Here is a 23,013-nt window from a genome sequence, read left to right as displayed (position 1 = left end):
GTGTATATATATATATATATATATTTTTTTTTTTTTTTTTTTGAGACAGAGTCTTGCTCTGTTGCCCAGGTTGGAGTGCAGTGGCGTGATCTTGGCTCACTGCAACCTCCACCTCCCTGGATCAAGCAATTCTCCTGCCTCAGCCTCCTGAGTAGCTGGTATTACAGAAGTGCACCACCATGCCCAGCTAATTTTTGTATTTTTAGTAGAGACAGAGTTTCACCATGTTGGTCAGGCTGGTCTCGAATTCCTGACCTCTAGTGATCTGCCCCTTTGGCCTCCCAAAGTGCTGGGATTACAGGGGTGAGTCACCGTACCCAGCCTGTCTGTATATTTTTAACTATATATCATTTAATCTGTCTCTAATGGAACACTTATTCTGTATGTCTGTGTCTTCCAACAGTTTACAGTATTTAACTATTTAAAAGTGATTTCCTAAAGCTCATTAATACCAATAAGATTTATGAATAAGCTATTTCAAAAGCTTACATTTACTCCTTGTATATCTATTTCCTCCTATATTTGCAACTAAATCATTCTATTTTATGTTTAACCACTTTCTAAATAAATATAGGTCATCAGGATAGAGAAAGGCCTTAGAAAATCAGATGAGAAAAAAAAAGAAAAAATGATTATTATATTGTTTTTCTATTGGCAAAATAAAATGAAATCACAAGTACATTAGTTTATGTACACCCTAATCTTGAAAATAATCTGAATAAAGCAATTATTCTCAATTTTGGAGGTTTTTTTTTTTTTTACTAAATTCACCAAATCATGGATTAAATTCTGTTTCACATTGTGAACACTCTAATACTTATTTCAATGTTACAATCACAGGTATTTTTTCCCATTTAATATTAAGCTATTTAATAAAATTTTTAAATGCCAATGTACATTTATAATATTATAAAAGATAAAATAGTTTCTTTTCCATTAGCTCTCTGTTCTTTGTTCCTTGAAAAAATACAAAATTAAGGATATGTTTTCTCATATTCCTTATGTGAACATAATTTATCAGGCCTCTTCTGAAGCAGGAGTTAATACCAAACACAGTCTGCAAATTCAAGTTTCTAATTATGTCCCATGAGCACATTAAATTTTTCCTTCACTTTTCCACTATTTGAATCTTTTATTTCTTTCTTTTCTAATTGAATTGGCTAACACATTAAGAACTACATTAAATAAGAAATTAGAGAGTATCTTTATCTTGTTCCTGACATTAACGGAAAAGCTCCAAAGTGTTTCACTAACAAGCCAGCTACTGTACTAACTTGGTTTGAGACCATTGTATAAATCATGTCAAGAAAGGATTAATCTCTTCCTAATAGATCAGAAATTGATGTGAAATTTTACCAAAAGCATCTGTTGAGATTATCATAATTTTTCTTCTAATAGTGAAAACTTTTAACACACTTCTTAACGTTGAACCATCCTTGAGTTGCTGGAACAAATCTTAGTGGGGTCATAAAATTATTTAAGTATACTGATGAATACTGTTTAATATTATTCCTTTTAAATTTTTACATTAATATTTATAAATACAATTTACTTACAGTTTCATTTTTTATACTTTTTTAAAGTTTTTGTATTAATATTATGCTGGCTTCATAAAAATATTGGGTAATTTTTCTTCTTTCTCTGAGCTGAAAAAATTCAAAATTATTGGCTTAGTACTTTTTGAGGGTATATTGTGGGTATAGTTTCTTTTTTCTTCTTCTTCTTCTTCTTTTTGAGACAGAGTATAGTTTTGAGTGGGCATAGTTTCCTTTTTTTTTGCTCTTGTTGCCCAGGCTGGAGTACAATGGTGCAATCTTGGCTCACTGCAACCTCTGCCTCCTGGGTTCAAGTGATTCTCCTGCCTCAGCCTCCCGAGTAGCTGGGATTACAGGCATGCACCACCACTCCAGGCTAATTTTGTATTTTTAGGAGAGACAGGATTTCTCCATGTTGGTCAGGCTGGTCAGGCTACCGACCTCAGGTGATCTGCCCACCTTGGCCTCCCAAGGTGCTGGGATTATAGGTGTGAGCCACCGTGCCCAGCCGCGGGTATAGTTTCTAGATAACATATTCCAATTTTTTCCCCATACCTATTAGTCTGTTTAGTGTTTTTCTTTCTTCTGAGGTCAATTTTGGTAGCGCCTACTTTATTAGACAATCCTCCATTTTATCCAGGTTTCCAAACTGATGTGTAGAGAGATGTGCAAAGTACTCTTTCATGATTTTTATTTCTTCTCTGTTTAATTTCTCTTTTCATTTGTACTTTTCTATATTTATGATTTTATCCTTTTTCTTGATTACACTAGTATAATTTATTTTATTTTTTGTAAAGAATTACTGACAGATTTTTGCTTTGTTTACCGTCCTACTTTACTATTTTTAACATCAATTTCTTCTTTCATTTTTATAACTTTCTTCCTTCTGCCTTCTTGAAGTTTACTTTGTTGTTGTTGTTTTGGTTGTGGTTTTTTTTTTTTTTTTTTTGTGAGATAAGTTCTTGTTCTATTGCCTTGGCTGGAGTGCAGAGGAAAGATCATAGCTCACAGCCTCAAACTCCTGGGCTCAAGCCATCCTCCCATCTCAGCCTCTGAAGTAGCTAGGACTACAGGCATGCACCACCACATCTGGCTAATTTTTTTCTTAAGTATTTGTAGAGATGGGGTCTCAAAATCCTGTGCTCAGGCGATCCTCGTGCCCTAGCCTCCCAAAGTGATGGGATTACAGGCATGAGCCACTATGCCCAGTCTAAAATGAATGATATATTTGAAAAAATATGTTCAGCATAAAATCTGGATTTAGGATTACAAAACTTAATAGAATACACTTTTATTTCTGTGGTATAAATGTATGAATCTGCATTTGGGTTTGATTTCAACATTTATTGTCTAATAAAATATTAGGATTAACATATTTATTAAACATGTGGGAACAGTCAACAGCTACTAAATTTCTACTCTATGTCCAGCACTGAGGTAGAAATTCTGGTAGCACAAAAGAAGAGGTAACATTCTCTCATGTCTTTCCACATTTTAAAATATTCTCTAGAAACTGGTAAATCACTAGCTTTTATAAAGAATCTTTGAGTATCAGTTATTTAGATGACAGAAGTACTTTCAGTCTGTAAATCTTGGCCCGTTATGATAGACACTGATTACTGCAATAAGAATTCATTCCCTGACATATCCTACTTGCACAATAAATGATGATAAGATCAATGTCTACAAAATCACTTATGATCATTACTATTGTGACATAGTCTGAGGAATAAATGACATAGGCAAAGCAAATGAAGCCCTAAAAAACTGATATTTTCTCATTACAATAAAGCCCTTACAGCTCCTATCATTGTAGTATTTATATGGAACATTCATGTACATATGCAATCAAATAATAGAAATATATTTAACATAGTTTAATTTGTGACTATTTGAAAACAACAGCAAATGTCAAACTGTGTTGAACTGTGAAATGCATACTATTTTATTTATTTATTTGTTTATTTATTTCTCACATACCATTTTAAATGAACCCTGCTGACCTTCTTCCATTCCGTGGCTGAAAAATAATAGATTAGAAATAAATCAGTGTAACTAAAGATGCAAGCTAACAGTCATAGAAACAGATCGATGATTTAGAGGAGTGTTTAACGTGCATCACAATCATCTAGAGGGCTTTTTACAACATAGACTGCTGGACCCCATAGCCAGAATTTCCGATTTAGTAAGTCTGAGAATCCTGAGAAATTTGTATTTCTAACAAGTTCTGAGGTGCTGCTAATGCTGCAAAGACCACCATGAACTAGATGCTATTTGACTTTGCTTATTTCCTTGATGGTACCAACATTTTAAAACAAATGTTCTCAATTTTAATTTGATATGAACCAAAAGGAACTTACTGAAGTCAGGGCTGTTTAGCTGCTTACTCCTTCCTGCTATCAGTCCAATTCCTTCATTCAATCCATTCTCTAATTTGCTGTTAGAATTATTTTCCAAAAGGCAAATCTTACCACATTTGCCCCCTCCTTAGCCTTTAGTGTAAAGCTGAAATTTCTTAGCTAAATATTTCATCAACCAATTCCCATTGATGCTTCAGGATTCAGCCCTTGAAGTCTTCTCTGTACCTCTTCCATTCCCCAGCTGGAATTAAATGCTTTTCTTTTGGAAATCACAGCCTTTGGACTACAAGTGCATTTCACACAGTACTTTATATTTGTTTACTTATCTGTTTTGGAGCCTATCTAAATTCCTAGAGCATAGGAATGGAATCCTATCTGTCTTTATAGTCCCAGCCCTTGGTACATTGCTCAGCACCCAGTAGAAGTTCAATAAATAGTTGTTGAATGAATTAATTAAAACTTTCTGGTAATGTATTAAGGATGCAAATATTTTGCAAAGTGTAGCTGCCTAGAAAAAAAACCTCACATTTTATAGACAATGTGGACAAACAAAATCAGAACTGTAATCCTGAAATTCTGTCTACTTATACCTTTTATTATGGCAGATTCTTTTAATTTTAAGAATTTGTGAAAGTATTCATAACTCTTCCAATCTACTGAGTCAAAAATTTTGTAAATAATTCCATAGAACATAAGGAATAGTGTATCTTTAAGACAGTTACTTTCTATACATAAAATGTCATGGAATTAAAGTGTCAAATAGGTGAATGCTATTTGAGGTGTTTAAACATGAGCAATAGATCAAAGAAGAGATCAGAGATCAGAGATACTGTGGTATTGAAGCAATAAGGTGGTGACAGAAGTGAATGTCAGACTGTAACACCTGATGCCAAACATCTATAAACTTTAAAACTTAATTGAAATGTAAAAGTTAAATACACAGGGAACATATTTTTAAATTTTGGTGTAGATTGATTTTTTTAAAATACAGTATGTACCTACCCTGAATAAAAAATATCCTCGACTTTGACTTGCAAAGGGACTTTGGAATTCTTCCTAGAAGAGAAAATGAGGGCATTACAAATCACATAACACTAAAAATAAGTGCAAATTCTCCTTGAAAGTACATTGAGGGTCAAAATTACTTTCAACTGTCATAACTAAACATAGAGGGAATCAGGGACTTGAATAGAGAATTTTTGTATCATACCTGAAAATTTTCAACAACTAGCAGTATTATCAGAATCTTATATTTAAAAATAATTTCCTTGTCAGTGTGACAGATTTGCCTTTCAGGAATTTTATCAGTTGTAGGTGAATTCATCAATAAGTAGAAAGAGAAATGACAGACATTTCATAATTGACTATATTTAAAATCTCCTTTCAGCATTTTGTTAGAATGAAATAATTTATTTAAAATACATATTGCATGTGTTAACCCATGAACAGGGGAAAATATAAAACAGAATTGTGTCAAAGCTAAAAAACATTATCCAATATTTCTACAGAAATGTAGTTTGAAATTGAGGGACAAATTTGGTAAACTACATTTATTCAATGAAGCTTTAGGATAGATGTTCCTAATATAATTATATGTGCAGAATGTTAATTTTTAAATATCCAAATATTAACAGGAATGACCCAATTATTCATAATAAGTATATCTTTTTCTTAAACATTTCATTTTAAGCTTCATGAAAAAAATACATTAACATTTTATGGTTTCCATAAAATTGGCTTATAGCTTCAACTTCCTATTTTCATTAACAATTACCTATATCATAAAAGCATTATCAGCATGGCTATCACCATGAAATCTTTCAGCCAAGACCTTTTTCAACTATTTTATAATACGAATACAATCATATTAAATTCTAAGAAATGGCTTTGATGTATGTTTAAATTCTGAAATACTTAGTTTGCAACAAATGTATTTTAAATCCTCAATATTTGTACTTAATTTTCATCTTTACTATAACTCCCCAAATTACTTAATGTTGAAAAAAATCTGTATTTGAAAATGTACACACTGTATACATGTATCAAAATATCACGTGTACCCCCAAAATATGTATAACTATAATAAACCAATGAAAAACAAAAAATAAATTTTTTTTTAAGTTTTCAAAATTTAAAAAAATGTACACATATAAACCATATGTTTATATACCTATATAAGCAACGTTCTCAGCTGGGCACAGTGGCGCATGCCTGTAATCTGAGCACTTTGGGAGGCTGATGTCGGAGAATCACTTGAGCCCAGGAGTTTGAGACCAGCCTGGGCAACATAGAGAGACCTAGTCTCTACAAATAATAAAAAAATTGAGCCAGGTGTGATGGCATACACCTGTGGACCCAGCTCCTCAGGCTCCTCAGGAGGCTGAGGTGGGAGGATTGCCTGAGCCCAGGAGGTCAAGTCTGCAGTAAGCCATGATCACGTCACTGCACTCCAGCCTAGGTGACAGAGAAAGACCCTGTCTCAAAAAAATAATGATAATAAAAATAAAAAAATTCAAATGCATATTATATTAAAGAGAAAAAACTAAAAGGCCAGACAAAATGTAAATTTAAATGTGCCAAATACAAACTTCCAAATGCTAAACCCAAACATACAGATCTTTTTAGAGTTTTATCATTAGCATAGAGCATCATATAAAATAATTTGGGAGGTAGAGATAAAAGATGTGGGAATGATATTGGAAGATGTCTAGCAAACAAAATTTAAGAAAAGTGTTTTAAGATCTAAAACCTCATTTCTTCAAGAATTCAAAATATTTCACTATCAAAGATATATTTTAAAATTAGATGACTTAGGCCCAGCAAAGCGAACACTCTCCTGCAATTGCATTTCTATTCATCTTTTACATTATTTTCTTTCATAGCTTTCTAGGAAATTGACTGGCTGCAAAATACCCTTAAGATCTATCATTTGTCTGAAAATATAGATGGTATCACTGAAGATGGAAAATTCAGTCAATGTACTAAACTGGCCACAATACTGAGTGATTAGCTTTGGTTTTGTAAATCACGGCACTGAAATAATGTAGTCACACTAATGATTGTTGGTGTCTTTTAAGAAACTGTATCTTTAAGTTGAAATTGTTTACTAATTCATAACTCAAGCAAACACTTTTAAGAAGTAAAAGTTAAATCAAAAAAGCATGTATTACTTCTAGAGAGTTTGATGACAACTGCTTTTTTCTTCATTCTGCAAATTCTAAAATTTTAAGGGGCTACTGCCTAAGATCTTACATTTCTCTTTACAGTTGGCATCAGATATTGTCTTCTTTGATGGAAACTTCATTTAAGAATGTGAAGATTCTAGGGAGGAAATACTGGCCATAAAAATAAATTTTGAGGAATATATTCACCTAAACTCTATGTGTTTTTAAAAGTATCTGAAAACTTTGGGTAGCACTTTAAGAAGAATAAATTAAATATGGTGTTGAAATTAAGGAAAACTTTGATGATCTGAACTCAACTTCTTTTTTTTCTTTTTTTTTTTTTTGAGATGGAGTCTTGCTCTGTCACCCAGGCTGGAGTGCAGTGGCACGATCTCGGCTTACTGAAACCTCTGCCTCCCTGGTTCAAACGATTCTCCTGCCTCAGCCTGCCAAATAGATGGGATTACAGGTGCCGCCACCATGCCAGCTGATTTTTTTTTGTTTTTGTTTTTGTATTTTTAGTAGAGATGGGATTTCATCATGATGGACAGGCTGGTCTCAAACTCCTGACCTCAGCTGATCCGCCCACCTCGGGCTCCCAAAGTGCTGGGATTTCAGGCGTGAGCCACCGCGCCCAGCCTGAATTCAACTTTTAATAATAAAATACATAATTTAAAAATAACATAATAAAAGTATCCAAATTAAACTATAAAGGGTACAGCATAGTGAAAAAAAAATTGCCTAGATCAGAAGTCAGAAAACTATTTTGTACTTTCTCTTACTAATACGATCTGGGGAAACTCCTTCAACTATTCTGACTTGCTTTCCCTTTTGTAAATGGGAAATAATACTTGTATAAGTACTAACGGAGTTCCTCAAAGGATAAAATGAGATAATATAAGACTGAAAATTATAATGTATTACAGCAAGGGAAGGCATTACTTAAAAAAATAATCCTAGAGGCCGGGCGCAGTGGCTCACGCCTATAATACCAGCACTTTGGGAAGCCGAGGCGGGCGGATCACGAGGTCAGGAGATCGAGACCATCCTGGCTTACACGGTGAAACTCCGTCTCTACTAAAAATACAACAAATTAGCCAGGCGTAGCGGCGGGCGCCTGTGATCCCAGCTCCTCGGGAGGCTGAGGCAGGCGAATGGTGTGAACCCGGGGGACGGAGCTTGCAGTGAGCCGAGATCGCACCTCTGGGCGACAGAGCAAGAGTCCGTCCCAAAAAAAAAAAAAAAAATATATATATATATATATATATATATAATCCTAGAAATTATCAGTGTTACAAAGGTTAGGATTTTTTTTCTTTTTTTTCTTTTCGAGACGGAGTCTCGCGCTGTCACTCAGGCTGGAGTGCAGTGGCGAGATTTCAGCTCACTGCAACCTCTGCCTCCCCGGTTCAAGCGATTCTTCTGCCTCAGCCTCCCCAGTAGCTGGGATCACAGGCGCCCACCGCCACGCCCGGCTAATTTTTGTATTTTTAGTAGAGACGGGGTTTCACCATGTTGGCCAGGCTGGTCTCAAACTCCTGACCTCAAATGATCCACCCACCTCAGCCTCCCAAAGTGCTGGGATTACAGGTGTGAGCGACAAGAGTTAGGATTCTTTTTAAATGACTGTAAAATCTCCACAGTGTAACACAGTAAGAATGTGTTAATGGGGTTACATTCATCTTACACATAGATGCTGGATTTAGGTCACATTTTTTGTTGAAAAAAACAAAGTATATATATTTAGTTTCCGATATTTACTTCACGAACCATACTCTTACTTTTTTTTTTTTTTTTTTGAGACGGAGTCTTGCTCTGTCACCCAAGCTGGAGTGCAGTGCAACCTCTGCCTCCTGGGTTCAAGCGATTCTTGTGCCTCAGTCTCCGAGTACCTGGGATTACAGGCATGCGCCAATATGCCTGGCTAATTTTTTTTTTGTATTTTTAGTAGAGACGGGGTTTCGCCATGTTGCCAAGGCTGGTCTTGAACGCCTGACCTCAAGGGATCCACCCACCTGGGCCTTCCAAAGTTGAAGGGATTACAGGTGTGAGCCACCAGGCCTGGCCCACTCTTAACAACATTTAAATACTTGAGCAGAAAGCTTGCCATCCTAGCTATTTGCCAAGCTGGATACAGAGGGGCAGTACATTGTCCTTTATTTGTTCTCTTATTCCTACCTAAGGACTGGACAAAAGCAGTGTCCTTTCTTAAACCAAGAATAGATTTTCTCACCAAAAGTCATGGCTTTTGGAAAACAGTATAATTCCAGCTTTCCTCAATGTCCACAGCTTCAGCTAGAAGGGACACAATATTGCAGGGGGCCATGGAAAGGCGGCTTGAACAATTCTCTTCTAGTCTGCAAACAGATGCTCTTACATTGGCTAACTGGGTATTAGTGTGGGCTTATCCTGAAGAGCAGCATTTGATGAACTACCACAGCTGGGAATTAACAGAAAGGGCTGCCCCACACGGAATGGCAAAGCCAGCATGCAGTTTGTATTACATACGTCCACTCTGAATCTCTTCATTCTTCTCTCATGCAGGTGAGGAACGAGCTGCAGCAACGGATGCACAACTGACGACTGAGAGGACATGAACACACACGTGAATGAGTGCATGGCTTCTCAGCACTGGCCATCAAGACGGTTTCCTATTTGTTTTTGTTTTTACCCACTAAACTTGTCCCAGACAAAACAGAAAATTAAAGATGTCACCTAAAACAGGTCTTTGGGAGCAATTCAAAGAACTGTGGAGAATAAACCAAGAGGTGGGATAAAATTTGGTAGCTCTACGCTGGGATTTTTATCCTTATATTGAGAAGAAGCACTTTCCTGACGGCTGCAGCTCTCTTGTGAACTGTCAGCAAGTAAAACCCCTCACTGCCTCTTTGAGAGGCAAAAGGCAGTCTGTCTGTTACTAGACTTACTCAAAATAATTCGGACCAGGTGAAACCCACACTGCCAGTAGCAATTTTCCACTATAAACATGTTAATCTGGAAGATTATACTATACACACATCTAATAACCTCCTTTATAAATTATATACTTAAAACGGAAACGTTGGGAGCAAGACAACAATGTGTGAAAATGACAATGTGTTCTCGATAGTGAAAACTGTGACTAAGATACATTTTCCCAAAATGTAAAGGTGCCAAGACAAAGAAAATGAAAGCACACTTGAGATATGTAGCTACCTACCTGATATGGCTGCATTTTTTAAAAAGGTATGGGTCACATTGAGACTTCTCATTAATCTTAAATTCATTTATCACATGGATTATGTTGAGCCCTGTATAACAGTTATCTGTGAACTAATTCAACTTGTATTTGGTGTAAAGCCAGTATAATCTTTCGCCTCCTCATATGTAATATTCCATGTGATAAATATTTCAAACTGAGTTTAAGATTATAGTTACCTTTCCATAGGTATATATCTGTTTAAAATACACTATGCTCCTCATTCCCTAAATTGGTTCATGGAAGTGAATCACAAGTGTGGAAATAATATTATAGTCAAATAATTTCTAAGTATTCTAGATTGAAACACCAAGTAGGTTGGTTAGCATTTTTAAAACCCATGCATACAAAAAGAAAAACTACCGCTAATACTACATGATTTTAAAGTGAACTGAATTCAAATTATTGGTTTTTGGCTAACCTTAGAGAATACATTCTCACATTAAATGCCTAATTACTAATAAGAAGATCTTACGAATAGAAGAGGATATTTCTAATTATATTTAATTACATTTTTGACAATCATTCTTTAAAATAAAAAATGCCCTTGGATCAAATGATTTTTAAATTTGCAACAATTGCCATCTGAAACAATATGTTTTACTTATTTATTTGCTTTTTTTATTTTCTTGGTCTTTAGAATGTGTTTCACAAAAGCAGGGATTTTTCTTTCTTTTCTTTTCTTTTTTTTTTTTTTTTTTTGAGACAGAGTATCGCTCTGTCGTCCAGGCTGGAGTGCAGTGGCGTGATCTCAGCTCACTGCAACCTCCACCTCCTGGGTACAAGCAATTCTCTTGCCTCAACCTCCCGAGTAGCTGGGACCACAGGCGTGCCCCACCACATCTGGCTAATTTTTGTATTTTTAGTAGAGACAGGGTTTCACCATGTTGGCCAGGCTGGTCTCGAACTCTGTACTTCAAGTGATCCTCCTGCCTCGGCCTCCCAAACTGCTGGGATTACAGGCATGAGCCACCATACCTGGCCAGGGATTTCTTTTTTAAATTTTGTTTTATTTATTGCTATATTTCTAGTACCTAGGATTGTGCCTGGCATATAGCATATAGCTAATACTTTGTAAATAACTGTTAAATGAATGAATGAATTAACGAATCAATTTAATGTACAGGTAGTAATTGACATATAAAATAAATCAAATGTATAATAAATATTGAATTTCATTCCTTTACTCACATATAAACTTTTAAAGTAAAAAATTTGAATTCTGATCTAGCTCTATTATGCTGCAAAAACAGTTTCATTCTTTTAAACAAATATTAGTGATTACTAAGAAGTAGTTCCACAACTTACCACAACATTTGACTTGCCCAACTTCTGTGTCTTCGAATAATGAAATAAGAACTGTTTAAAAAAAGCAGTATTTTTACTATAAAAATTAATGGTTCCCTTATTATTTTATAAGGTATAGATGTATGAAAATCATCTTACCCTTTTAGTATTATCTTTTTCATCTTGTTCCTATTGAAAAGAGATATTGTATATATCATTATATATTGTAAAATTTTACTATCTTATATACAGTAATTTTATAATGTTATAACACATAATTATTTAAAACACATGACTCATGTTACATATAAAATACAAGACTGTAATTAAGCATCCGTTGCTCTAAAAATAAATGGGAAATTAATTGAATATTGTTTACAAATAAAGATGTGCATAAAGATCTCTTTACTGCAACTTTATTCATAAGTGTAAAAAATTGGAAACATCCTAAATATTCAACAGTGGTAGAATGGGAAATTATTATATCATGACATGATGGAATATTCAGAGGAGAAGACTGAAAGAATCACATGCAAATATTTTTACTGTTTATCACTAAATATGAAGGTTATGAGTTGGTTTTGATGTCTTCCATAAAAAAATTTTTAGCCGGGCGCGGTGGCTTACGCCTGTAATCCCAGCACTTTGGGAGCCCGAGGTGGGCGGATCACGAGGTCAGGAGACTGAGACCATCCTGGCTAACACGGTGAAACCCCGTCTCTACTAAAAAAAATACAAAAAATTAGCCAGGCCTGGTGGGGCGAGCGCCTGTAGTCCCAGCTATTCAGGAGGCTGAGGCAGAAGAATGGCGTGAACCCGGGAGGCGGAGCTTGCAGTGAGCCGAGATGGCGCCACTGTACTCCAGCCTGGGCGACAGGGCGAGACTCCATCTCAAAAAAAAAAAAAAAATTTAAATCTTATAATTCCTTTTTTGTTGTTGTTCTTTCTCACTTGCTTTTAATACAAATGGAAGACCATGAATAAACACCGTTGTCATTTCTTTTATCTTAATTAGGAAAAAATCAATTATGCTTTTTGGACAATGTCACCATTAGAAACAATGGATAAATATACAATTGTAGGCAGAGATTATTTAGTTTCATAAAACATTTATGCTTTCAAATTATGAATGTTTTTTTCTTTGAATTATTATATATGAAAGGTATGGAAGTCAGAGTGTACCAATGACCACAGATTAAGTTAGAATTGCAAATGAAAAATATAATTCCAAACCTGAAGCTCTCATCTTTAATAAAGTAGCTTTAAAATAAGTTCATCCATAAGATAGAGATTATAAAATTAGGTATGGTGCTCATGCTACTTTTGAAGTTCCCATCTACTCTCACTCCAGGACAAAAAGTTCTCCCAGAAGAATCAGGTAATTTTAATAAGAAACCAAGACAATGACAATACAGTTTGCTTTTTTTTTGCATTCTTAATGCCCTACTCTCCCACAAAGTACAATATCCTGACCTTTGAGCCATAAGATGTGCTTAGCAGCTTAGAAAGATCCATCTGTAAAAGTTTTGCTGAGCCATGGAGGGAGGCGGCGGCGGCGGCGGCGGCTCGGGTGGCTGCGCTGGGAGGCGGCGATGAGAGGCTCGCATGCCTCCAGCCCGGCCCCGGCCCCCGGGGACGGAGAGCCGAGCAGCCCCGGCTCTGGGCTACGGACTATGGGCGAATAGCTCTGACCACCCGGCGAAGCATGCCACCTGCCTTGGCCTCCCAAAGTGCCGAGATTGCAGCCTCTGCCCGGCCGCCACTCTGTCTGGGAAGTGAGGAGCGTCTCTGCCTGGCCGCCCATCATCTGGGACGTGAGGAGCCCCTCTGCCTGGCTACCCAGCCTGGAAAGTGAGGAGCGTCTCTGCCCGGCCGCCATCCCATCTAGGAAGTGAGGAGCGCCTCTTCCCGGCCACCATCCCATCTAGGAAGTGAGGAGCCTCTCTGCCCAGCCGCCCATCGTCTGAGATGTGGGGAGCGCCTCTGCCCCGCCGCCCCGTCTGGGAAGTGAGGAGCGCCTCTACCCGGCCACGACCCCGTCTGGGAGGTGAGGAGCGTCTCTGCCCAGCCGCCCCGTCTGAAAAGTGAGGAGACCCTCCGCCTGGCAACCACCCCATATGAGAAGTGAGGAGCCCCTCCGCCCGGCAGCCACCCCGTCTGGGAAGTGAGGAGCGTCTCTGCCCGGCAGCCACCCCATCCAGGAGGGAGGTGGGGGTCAGCCCCCACCAGGCCAGCCGCCCCGTCCGGGAGGGAGGTGGGGGGGTCAGCCCCCCGCCCGGCCAGCCGCCCCGTCCGGGAGGGAGGTGGGGGGGGTCAGCCCCCTGCCCGGCCAGCCGCCCCGTCCGGGAGGGAGGTGGGGGGGTCAGCCCCCCGCCTGGCCAGCCACCCCGTCCGGGAGGGAGGTGGGGGGGGTCAGCCCCCTGCCCGGCCAGCCGCCCCGTCTGGGAGGTGAGGGGCGCCTCTGCCTGGCCGCCCCTACTGGGAAGTGAGGAGCCCCTCTGCCCAGCCAGCCGCCCCGTCCGGGAAGGAGGTGGGGGGGGTCAGCCCCCCGCCCGGCCAGCCACCCCGTCCGGGAGGGAGGTGGGGGGGTCAGCCCCCCGCCTGGCCAGCCGCCCCATCTGGGAGGGAGGTGGGGGAGTCAGCCCCCCGCCCGGCCAGTCGCCCCGTCCGGGAGGGAGGGGGGGGTCAGCCCCCTGCCAGGCCAGCCGCCCCATCTGGGAGGGAGGTGGAGGAGTCAGCCCCCCGCCCGGCCAGTCGCCCCGTCCGGGAGGGAGGTGGGGGGGTCAGCCCCCTGCCAGGCCAGCTGCCCCGACCGGGAGGGAGGTGGGGGGGTCAGCCCCCCACCCGGCCAGCCGCCCCGACCGGGAGGGAGGTGGGGGGGTCAGCCCCCCGCCTGGCCAGCTGCCCCGACCGGGAGGGAGGTGGGGGGTCAGCCCCCCACCCGGCCAGCCGCCCCATCCGGGAGGTGAGGGGCACCTCTGCCCGGCCGCCCCTACTGGGAAGTGAGGAGCCCCTCTGCCCGGCCAGCCGCCCCATCCGGGAGGGAGGTGGGGGGGTCAGCCCCCTTCCCGGCCAGCCGCCCCATCCGGGAGGGAGGTGGGAGGGTCAGCCCCCCACCCGGCCAGCCGCCCCATCCGGGAGGTGAGGGGCGCCTCTGCCTGGCCGCCCCTACTGGGAAGTGAGGAGCCCCTCTGCCTGGCCAGCCGCCCCGTCCAGGAGGGAGGTGGGGGCGTCAGCCCCCCGCCAGGCCAACCGCCCCGACCGGGAGGGAGGTGGGGGGGTCAGCCCCCCGCCCGGCCAGCCGCCCCGTCCGGGAGGTGAGGGGCGCCTCTGCCCGGCCGCCCCTACTGGGAAGTGAGGAGCCCCTCTGCCTGGCCAGCCGCCCCGTCTGGGAGGGAGGTGGGGGGGTCAGCCCCCCGCCCGGCCAGCCGCCTGGTCCGGGAGATGAGGGGCGCCTCTGCCCGGCCGCCCCTACTGGGAAGTGAGGAGCCCCTCTGCCCGGCCACCGCCCCTTCTGGGAGGTGTACCCGGCAGCTCATTGGGAATGGGCCATGATGACAATGGCGGTTTTGTGGAATAGAAGCGGGGGAAAGGCGGGGAAGGGATTGAGAGATCGGATGGTTGCCATGTCTGTGTAGAGGGAGGTAGACACGGGAGACTTTTCATTTTGTTCTGTACTAGGAAAAATTCTTCTGCCTTGTGATCCTGTTGATCGGTGACCTTACCCCCAACTCTGTGCTCTCTGAAACATGTGCTGTGTCCACTCAGGGTTAAATGGATTAAGGGCGGTGCAAGATGTGCTTTGTTAAACAGATGCTTGAAGGCAGCATGCTCGTTAAGAGTCATCACCACTCCCTAATCTCAAGTACCCAGGGACACAAACACTACGGAAGGCCGCAGGGTCCTCTGCATAGGAAAACCAGAGACCTTTGTTCACTTGTTTATCTGCTGACCCTCCCCCTCCACTATTGTCCTATGACCCTGCCAAATCCCCATCTGTGAGAAACACCCAAGAATGATCAATAAAAATAAATAAATTAAAAAAAAAGAAACAAAATAAAACAAACAAAACAAACAAACAAACAAACAAACAAACAAAAAAGAAAGATCCATCTGTTCTCCAAAGTAGCATGAGTCAGGGCAAAAAAAAGAGAGCCAACATGACCCCATATTTATTCCTCTGGACTGGAACTCATTTTATATTTGATGGGGCCATATGATTTCCCAATTAGATTACTGTAAGCTCCATTAATATGATGCTCAATTCTCAGACATCAGAGAACCTGAAGTATTTCTTATCCAAAAACAATTTTTCCTCTTCTAACCTGTCTTGGCATGCTTCCTAAATTGGGCATATTTTCTTCCAGGAGAAATTCCAAGAAATTTTTGTATAATTTTTGTCTACAAACAAAACACTATTTCAACCTTACCTGAGGCTTTGGTAGCATTCCCATAATCATAAAGCAAAACTCCTCCAGTGCATTGGATGCCTAACAGAAATGAGAAGATATGTAAGTTATGCTTCTGCTTTAATGACATTTACATAGAAGAGGTAACTACAAAATGTTAGGGGCATGAGGAAATGCTAACTACCTGGAAAAGAATCCTTCTGTAGATTATTAAAACTGTTGGAATCCTTTGATTTCTCTCACAACAAAAACTTGGCTGTAAAAGTAAAGCCTTCCTTCTAACCAGAAAAAAAAAAAAGGTAAGTACGGTACATATGCACTCATGAAGGCTTCCGCTGTGATCTAGATACATAGTTCTCAGCACTTGCTAAAATATTATGAAATTCTATGACTGAGAGTAACAAGGGACAGTGCCAGAAGAGGAATTATTCTTCCCAGCTTGTAGCAAAATCTGTATCTACATGCCAAAGCTGTGAGCCTCGCTGAATATTACTCATTATTGGCTAATTTGAAAATCCTGCAATTGCTCAAAGACAATGGGAAGTGGAGGAGAAGAACCCATGCGTGGTGCACCTAATCTGAGTACCACCCTTCCAGATTGCTGACTGCACAGCCCAGGATCAGGTTTTTCAAAGCATTCGAGCACAGAAGTAGGGCAGGGCTCTGTGGTTAGCAGCCAGCTGGGTGTGGTAAGGAGTAGAAGAAATGGACAAGCAGGGGCGAAACCTGCTTTGCACAGAATTTAGCACAGTAGCACCATAAACAATTGATTACTTAATGTATGCATTTTGGAAGTAATGAAGAACTAGAACAGTAGGGAGGGCAATATAATTAGTGGTTAAAAGCATGAGCTATGGAGTTGGGAAGCCTGTAACTCTATTGCAGTGCAAATTCCATTTCTGCTCTTTATTAGCTGTGTAACCTTAGGCTGGTTACCTAACCTCTCTAAATTTCCGTTTCTTCAGCTCTAAGTCGGGGATGACATCGCTGCAGAGAGTTCTTAGAAGAATTAAATGTAGGTAAAGTTCTCAGGTTGATTTACAGCTGAAGTGATTCTTAATTTAGAAGTTATATGAAAAAGAGGTCGGGTGCAGGGGCTCACGCCTGTAATGCCAGCACTTTGGGAGGCTGAGGCAGATGGATCACCTGAGGTCAGGAACTCGAGACCAGCCTGGCCAACACGGTGAAACCCAGTCTCTACTAAAATACAAAAAATTAGCCGGGCATGGTAGCACACGCCTGTAATTCCAGCTACTCGGGAGGCTGAGGCAGGAGAATCACTTGAACCTGGGAGGCAGAGGTTGCAGTGAGCCGAGATCTCGACACTGCACTCCAGCCTGGGTGATGGAGTGAGACTCTGTCTCAGAAAAAAAAAAAAAAAAAAGAAAGACATATGAAAAGAATTGTTCAAGGCCTCCAGTAGTCTCACCTCCTCTCCCTTTGAACAACAGTACATGCTTGACATGGTTGGTTGTGGTTAGAGACACAGGTGGAGTTGACAGTTTTTCTGTGCACCCTTCCTAGCATCAGAGGCCTGCTTTGTTCTCTTCATTCCATTTGTTTGCTTGTCATGCAAATTCTTGGGATATTTATTAATAATGCCTCATATGTATATAGTGTTTCAATAAATTATAAAACATTTTCATATACAGTCATGCACCACATAAGGGCATGTCAGTCAATGAGTCAATGATAGAATGCGTATACAATGATGGTCACATAAGATTATTATGAAGCTGAAAAACTCCTATCATCTAGTCACATCTTGATGATCCTGACCTGTGTAGGCCTAGGCTAATATGCATGCTTGTATCTTCATTTTTAACAACAAAGTTTAAAAAGTCAAAAAAATTCTTTTTAATTTCAAAAGCTTATAGAATGAGGATATAAAGAAAGAAAATATTTCTGTACACCTGTTCAGCATGTTTGTGTTATAAGCCAAGTGTCATTACAAAAGAGAAAAAAGTTCTAAAATATTAAAAAGTTGGCCAGGAACGGTGGCTCATGCCTGTAATTCCAGCACTTTGGGAGGCCAAGGTGGAAGAACTGCTTGAGCCCAGGAGTTTGAGACCAGCCTGGACAACATAGCAAGATCCTGTCTCTACAAAAAACACAAAAAATTAGCCAGGTGTGGTGGTGCATGCCTGTAGTCCCAGCTACTCAGGAGGCTGAAATGGGAGGATCATCTGAGCCCAGGAGTTCGAGGCTGCAGTGAGCCATGATTATGCCACTGCACTCCAGCCTGGATGACAGAATGAAACCCTGTCTTGAAAAAGAAAAAATTAAAAAGTTTATAAAAGTAAAAAAGTTACAGTAAGCTAAGGTTAATTTATTATTGAAGAGAGAAAAATTTTTAAATAAATTTAATGCAGCCTAAGTTTACAGTGTTTATGAAATCTGCAGTAGTGTATTGTAATGTCCTAGGCCTTCACATTCACTCATTACTGACTCACTGACTCACCTAAAGCAACTTCCAGTCTTTCAAGCTCCATTCATGGTGAGTGCCCTATACAAGTGTATCATTTTTTATCTTTTATATTATGTATTTACTGTACCTTTTCTACATTTAGATATGTTTAATTACATAGTGTGTTACAACTGCCCACAATATTCAGTACAGTAATGTGCTGTACAGGTTTGTAGCCATATAGCCTAGGTGTGTAGTAGGCTGTACATCTAGATTTGTGTAAGTACGCTCTATGATGTTTATACAATGACAAATCATCCAAGGACATATTTCTCAGAGTGTATATCCCCATTGTTAAGTGATGCATGACTATACGTAATTTGTATTCTGTCCTACACAGGACATGAATTGTTATTCTCATATACAGAGGAAGTAAGGTTCTAAGAGACTGTCACTTGCCCAATACCACACATGGCTAGGAGTTGGAGGAGTGTGGCCTGGGACCTTGGCCCTCTGATTTGTAGATATTATTGTGTTGCATTGGTATTGCCTGCTAAGCCTGGAGTTGGGAGTTGGCTGCGAGAAAAACTAGAGTGTGAACACTGATACATCCTTTCTCACTGGTTATATTTAAGGGCTGAATATACAGGTCACCCCACAAAAATCTGAAATAAAATCCCTATAACTTCCCTTACCAGCTTGGTCAAGACAGTGAGACCCCCATCTTTACACAAATTTTTTTTCTTTTAATTAGCTGGGCATGGTGGCATGCTCCTGTAGTCCCAGCTATTCAGGAGGCTGAGGTGGGAGGATTGCTTGAGCCCAGGAGTTCGTAGCTGTGGCGAGCTATAATTGTACCACTGCATTCCAGCCTGGGCGACAGAGTGAGACCCTATCTCTAAAAACAAAAACAAAATGCTCCACTTATGCTCATTTCAAAATAGAAAATACAAAACAATAAGAAGAAAATACCCAGTGATGTCATGTGTCAAAAATGTATTTCACCTCAAAGAAGAATAAACACTTATGGCTGATTTCAAAATAGAAAATACAAAACAATAGAAAGAAAATACCTAGTGATGTCATGTTTCAAAAATGTATTTCAACTCAAAGAAGAATAAATTCACACATGAGTTGTTTCTTCTTAGAAAACAGTTTCTAAGCTGGATGAGCTTCAGTAAGATTGAACTTTGACTGAAAAAGTTTCAAAGCAAGTGCATTTTCCCCAACTCCCCTTTACAAGAAGCTAATTCTCAACTATTCTTCAAGGATTTAAATACATGAAAGTTTTAATATCTTATTTTTAAATGTATAGACCTTAAAGATAACATTTTCTACTTGGTAAAAATGTTTCAAAGCAATGGTCATGTAATCACATAAATAATAAGATAATAGTATATGTGAAAATTAACAATGTTTTAAAATTGTATCAAATTTGGTGGTACATATACACCACCGAATACTACGCAGCCATAAAAAAGAATGAGATCATATCCTTTGCAGCAACATGGATGGAGCTGGAGGGTATTACCCTAAGCGAAATAACATAGGAACAGAAAACCAAATACCACACGTTCTCACTTATAAGTAGGAGCTAAACACGGATGCACGTGGGCAAAGAGAAGGAAACAGTAGATACCGAGGCCTACTTGAGGGTGGAGGGTGGAAAGAGGGTTAGGATTAAAAAAATACCTATTCAGTTCTATGCTTATTACCTGGGTGATGAAATAATCTATACACCAAACCTCCACAACACACTTTAACTACATAACAAATCTGCATATTTACCCCTGAACCTAAAATTAAAAAAAAATTATTTAGGGTCTGTGGGCTCTATCAAGGGATTTTGATACTATTCTAATTGTAATAAGAAACCATAGGAAGATTTGGAGCAAAGCAGTGATATGATGACTTAGTATTTTAAATGACTAAGTGATGCTAAAACCTTAAATCTGAGTACAACAATAGTTATACTTTATCACTAGTTTTCAGTTGTGTACCGAATTGCCCACTCATGAATTGAGTTTATTATCAATGTTTTGAGAAAATAATGACAATTTTTAGAAATTATAGTAATTAGTTATAATAATATCCCCATTGAATCACGCCCCCCTGTATCCATTGCCTTTATGTAGTCAGTCCCCTAACGCAGACACTGAGTGTGGCCCCTCACATTGACTCTTTGTCTTGCTTTGGCCAGTGAGGCATGAGTAAATATGTCACAAGCAGAGGTTTGAAACCCACTTAGGTGATGGAGCTTGCTCTCCCACAGCTGGTGGAACCCAGCAACCATGCGAAAAAGCTCAGACTACCCTGCTGAAGTAAGTAACACTTCGCCCAGTTGCCTCCACCACCCCTGCTGATAGCCAGCCAACGACCACCAAGCATATGAAGAAACCCAGCCACAGAAGTAAGCCCATAAAATGATATATTCCCAAAACATTAGGAATACATAAAACAATTCCTAATTTATTAATATTACTTATTCTTGTGAAGGTACCCAAATACAGTTACTATACATAAGCACCATTCCAAAGAGATGCATCTGTATTAGTTTAGCAGCTATTTCTAGGGAAGGGACTTGTGAATCTATCTCTTTTATATAATTTCTTTCATTTCTTTCCTTTGAGTTTTTTGTAATTCATAATTTCACAAGTTTCAAAACTAAAAAATTATAAGATGATATCCAGTTAAAAAGTCCTCCTGTTTCTGTCCTATCCACCTAGGACTCCCCTTCCACATAACCATTATCATTTATTTTGTATGTATTCTTCCAGAATTTATATTTTTTATTTGAGAGCCAAATCAGTAAAACCATATTTATATGGTTTTTAAACTAATGAATGGGCCAAAAAAAAGGGATGATATAATGATATTTGTTACAAGAGAACAATTTCTGCATAGCATGTTTGCTACTGGGTCTTATTAACTAAGTAATTAAAGAGATATTTATTGAGTCTCTTCTCAAGCATGATTCCAGGTGCTGGCTATAAATGTATCCCATATAAGAACATCACCAATATACTACAGTGAAACCAAAATTAGGTTTTAATGCATAGCTTTAATTTCACATGTAATAAAACAATAATTTTTTAAAGTATTAAATTTATTACAATTTCAATTGCAAATGTAAAACTTTCAAATAGTAAATTTACTAAGCTCCTCTTGAAAGAGGCACAGTACTGAAATCCAGTCAAACATTAGTTTATCTTGATGAAGTTTAAATGAGTGCTTTAAAATTCATCCTCTTAGTACTGAAGAACTAGAAGTGATTTTGAGGATGTTCCTGAATTTTAAATACAATACAAATGCATATATGCTGATTAATATAATCTCATGTTATTAATATATATCTGCCAATGCTCCTTGAATAATTTGAAATATTGTTCAAAAACATCATCTATTGTGATTCTGGTCTTGCTTTACTATCTAATACCTCAAATTTCCAGCAGATACCTACGGAATGGGTTGAGGCAGGAGAAATACAACACTATACAAGGCTGTTTATTCACACTGGCCAGGAAAACACAACTGGAGACTGTGTGACCAACAGCCTGGGCACCTCGGCCAAACTATGTAGGGAGTATGCCCCAGGCGCATAGCTGATGACTCTGAAAGCAGCATCATCCAGTAAAGACAATGTAAGAACACACTTATTCCCCACTCCTTAAGTGTCCATGCAGAGGAGCTAGATTAGCACTCCTGGCCTCTTTCCAAAACCTCCTCTTAATTCTTTTCTATTGAAGAGGAGTGAGCTGTCTGGTAGGTGAACTGAGAGGAAGAAACTGGGCATGTTCAGTTCAGCTCTTTCCTCTATAGAGTCAGTGTTCTTGCTCTGGTCAGCTGTTCTTGCTTGGTCTCTGCCCTGTGGCTGAGAATCTGACTGGTGGAAAGCTCAGAGTCACTGTCTGAGACTTGCAGGCAAGTTTAATTCTGGAGGCAATTATAGCAAACACGCTTGATATCAGATCTGAAGCCACAGTCACAAATGGACTTTTCAGTTATAATGATGATGCTTTGACCTCCAAAAGTCTGACTCATAAATTCATCTCTCAATGGTTTCAAACTCAATTGGGAGATAGGATATTTGTCCCCAAATACAGCAATAGATACAGCATTTTAAATTTTTATTATTATTTAAACTTTTATTTTAGGTTCAGGAGTACATGTGCAACATTGTCATGTAGGTAAACTTGTGTCACAGGGGTCTGTTATACAGATTATTTCATCACCCAGGTACTAAATGTAGTACCCAATAGTTACTGATCCTCTCCCTCCTCCCACCTCCACCCTCTAGCAGGCCCTGTGTCTGTTGTTCCCCTCTTTGTGTCCATGTGTTCTCGTCACTTAACTCCCACTTATAAGTGAGAACATGCAGTATTTGGTTTTCTGTTCCTGTGTTAGTTTGCTTAAATTTTTATTATTTGGTGGAGAAGGGGTCTTGCTATGTTGCCCAGGCTAGTCTTGAACTCCCAGCCTCAAGTGATCCTCCCACCTGGGCCTCTCAAAGCACTGGGATTACAGGCATGAGCCACTGCACCCTGACAGATACAGTATTTCTAACTTAACACATAATTTGATTTTGAAATTAACATTTTAATTTGACATTACAA

The 23,013-nt window shown here is 39.8% G+C and overlaps 1 protein-coding gene across 3 annotated transcripts in view; it reads right to left on the bottom strand.

Moving 5' to 3' along the window:
• NMU (neuromedin U) overlaps positions 1–23,013 on the bottom strand; it is a 37,518-nt gene that overhangs the window by 394 nt on the left and 14,111 nt on the right. For 2 of the 3 annotated variants that reach the window (XM_001142975.8, XM_063809616.1), the window contains exons 4-9: positions 16,015–16,074; positions 11,744–11,773; positions 11,606–11,656; positions 9,568–9,642; positions 4,898–4,951; positions 3,516–3,555 (exon numbers count right to left, since the gene is read on the bottom strand). In XM_001142975.8, the coding sequence (XP_001142975.1) occupies positions 3,520–3,555; positions 4,898–4,951; positions 9,568–9,642; positions 11,606–11,656; positions 11,744–11,773; positions 16,015–16,074 (306 nt within the window). In that variant the 3' untranslated portion in view covers positions 3,516–3,519. The remainder of the gene's footprint in view (positions 1–3,515; positions 3,556–4,897; positions 4,952–9,567; positions 9,643–11,605; positions 11,657–11,743; positions 11,774–16,014; positions 16,075–23,013) is intronic. The other variant, XM_009447875.4, reaches the window with a different exon arrangement.

The sequence above is a fragment of the Pan troglodytes genome, chromosome 3, assembly GCF_028858775.2.
Source record: "Pan troglodytes isolate AG18354 chromosome 3, NHGRI_mPanTro3-v2.0_pri, whole genome shotgun sequence".
Taxonomy (NCBI): Eukaryota; Metazoa; Chordata; class Mammalia; order Primates; family Hominidae; genus Pan; species Pan troglodytes.
This window is presented reverse-complemented; position numbering and strand designations above follow the sequence as displayed.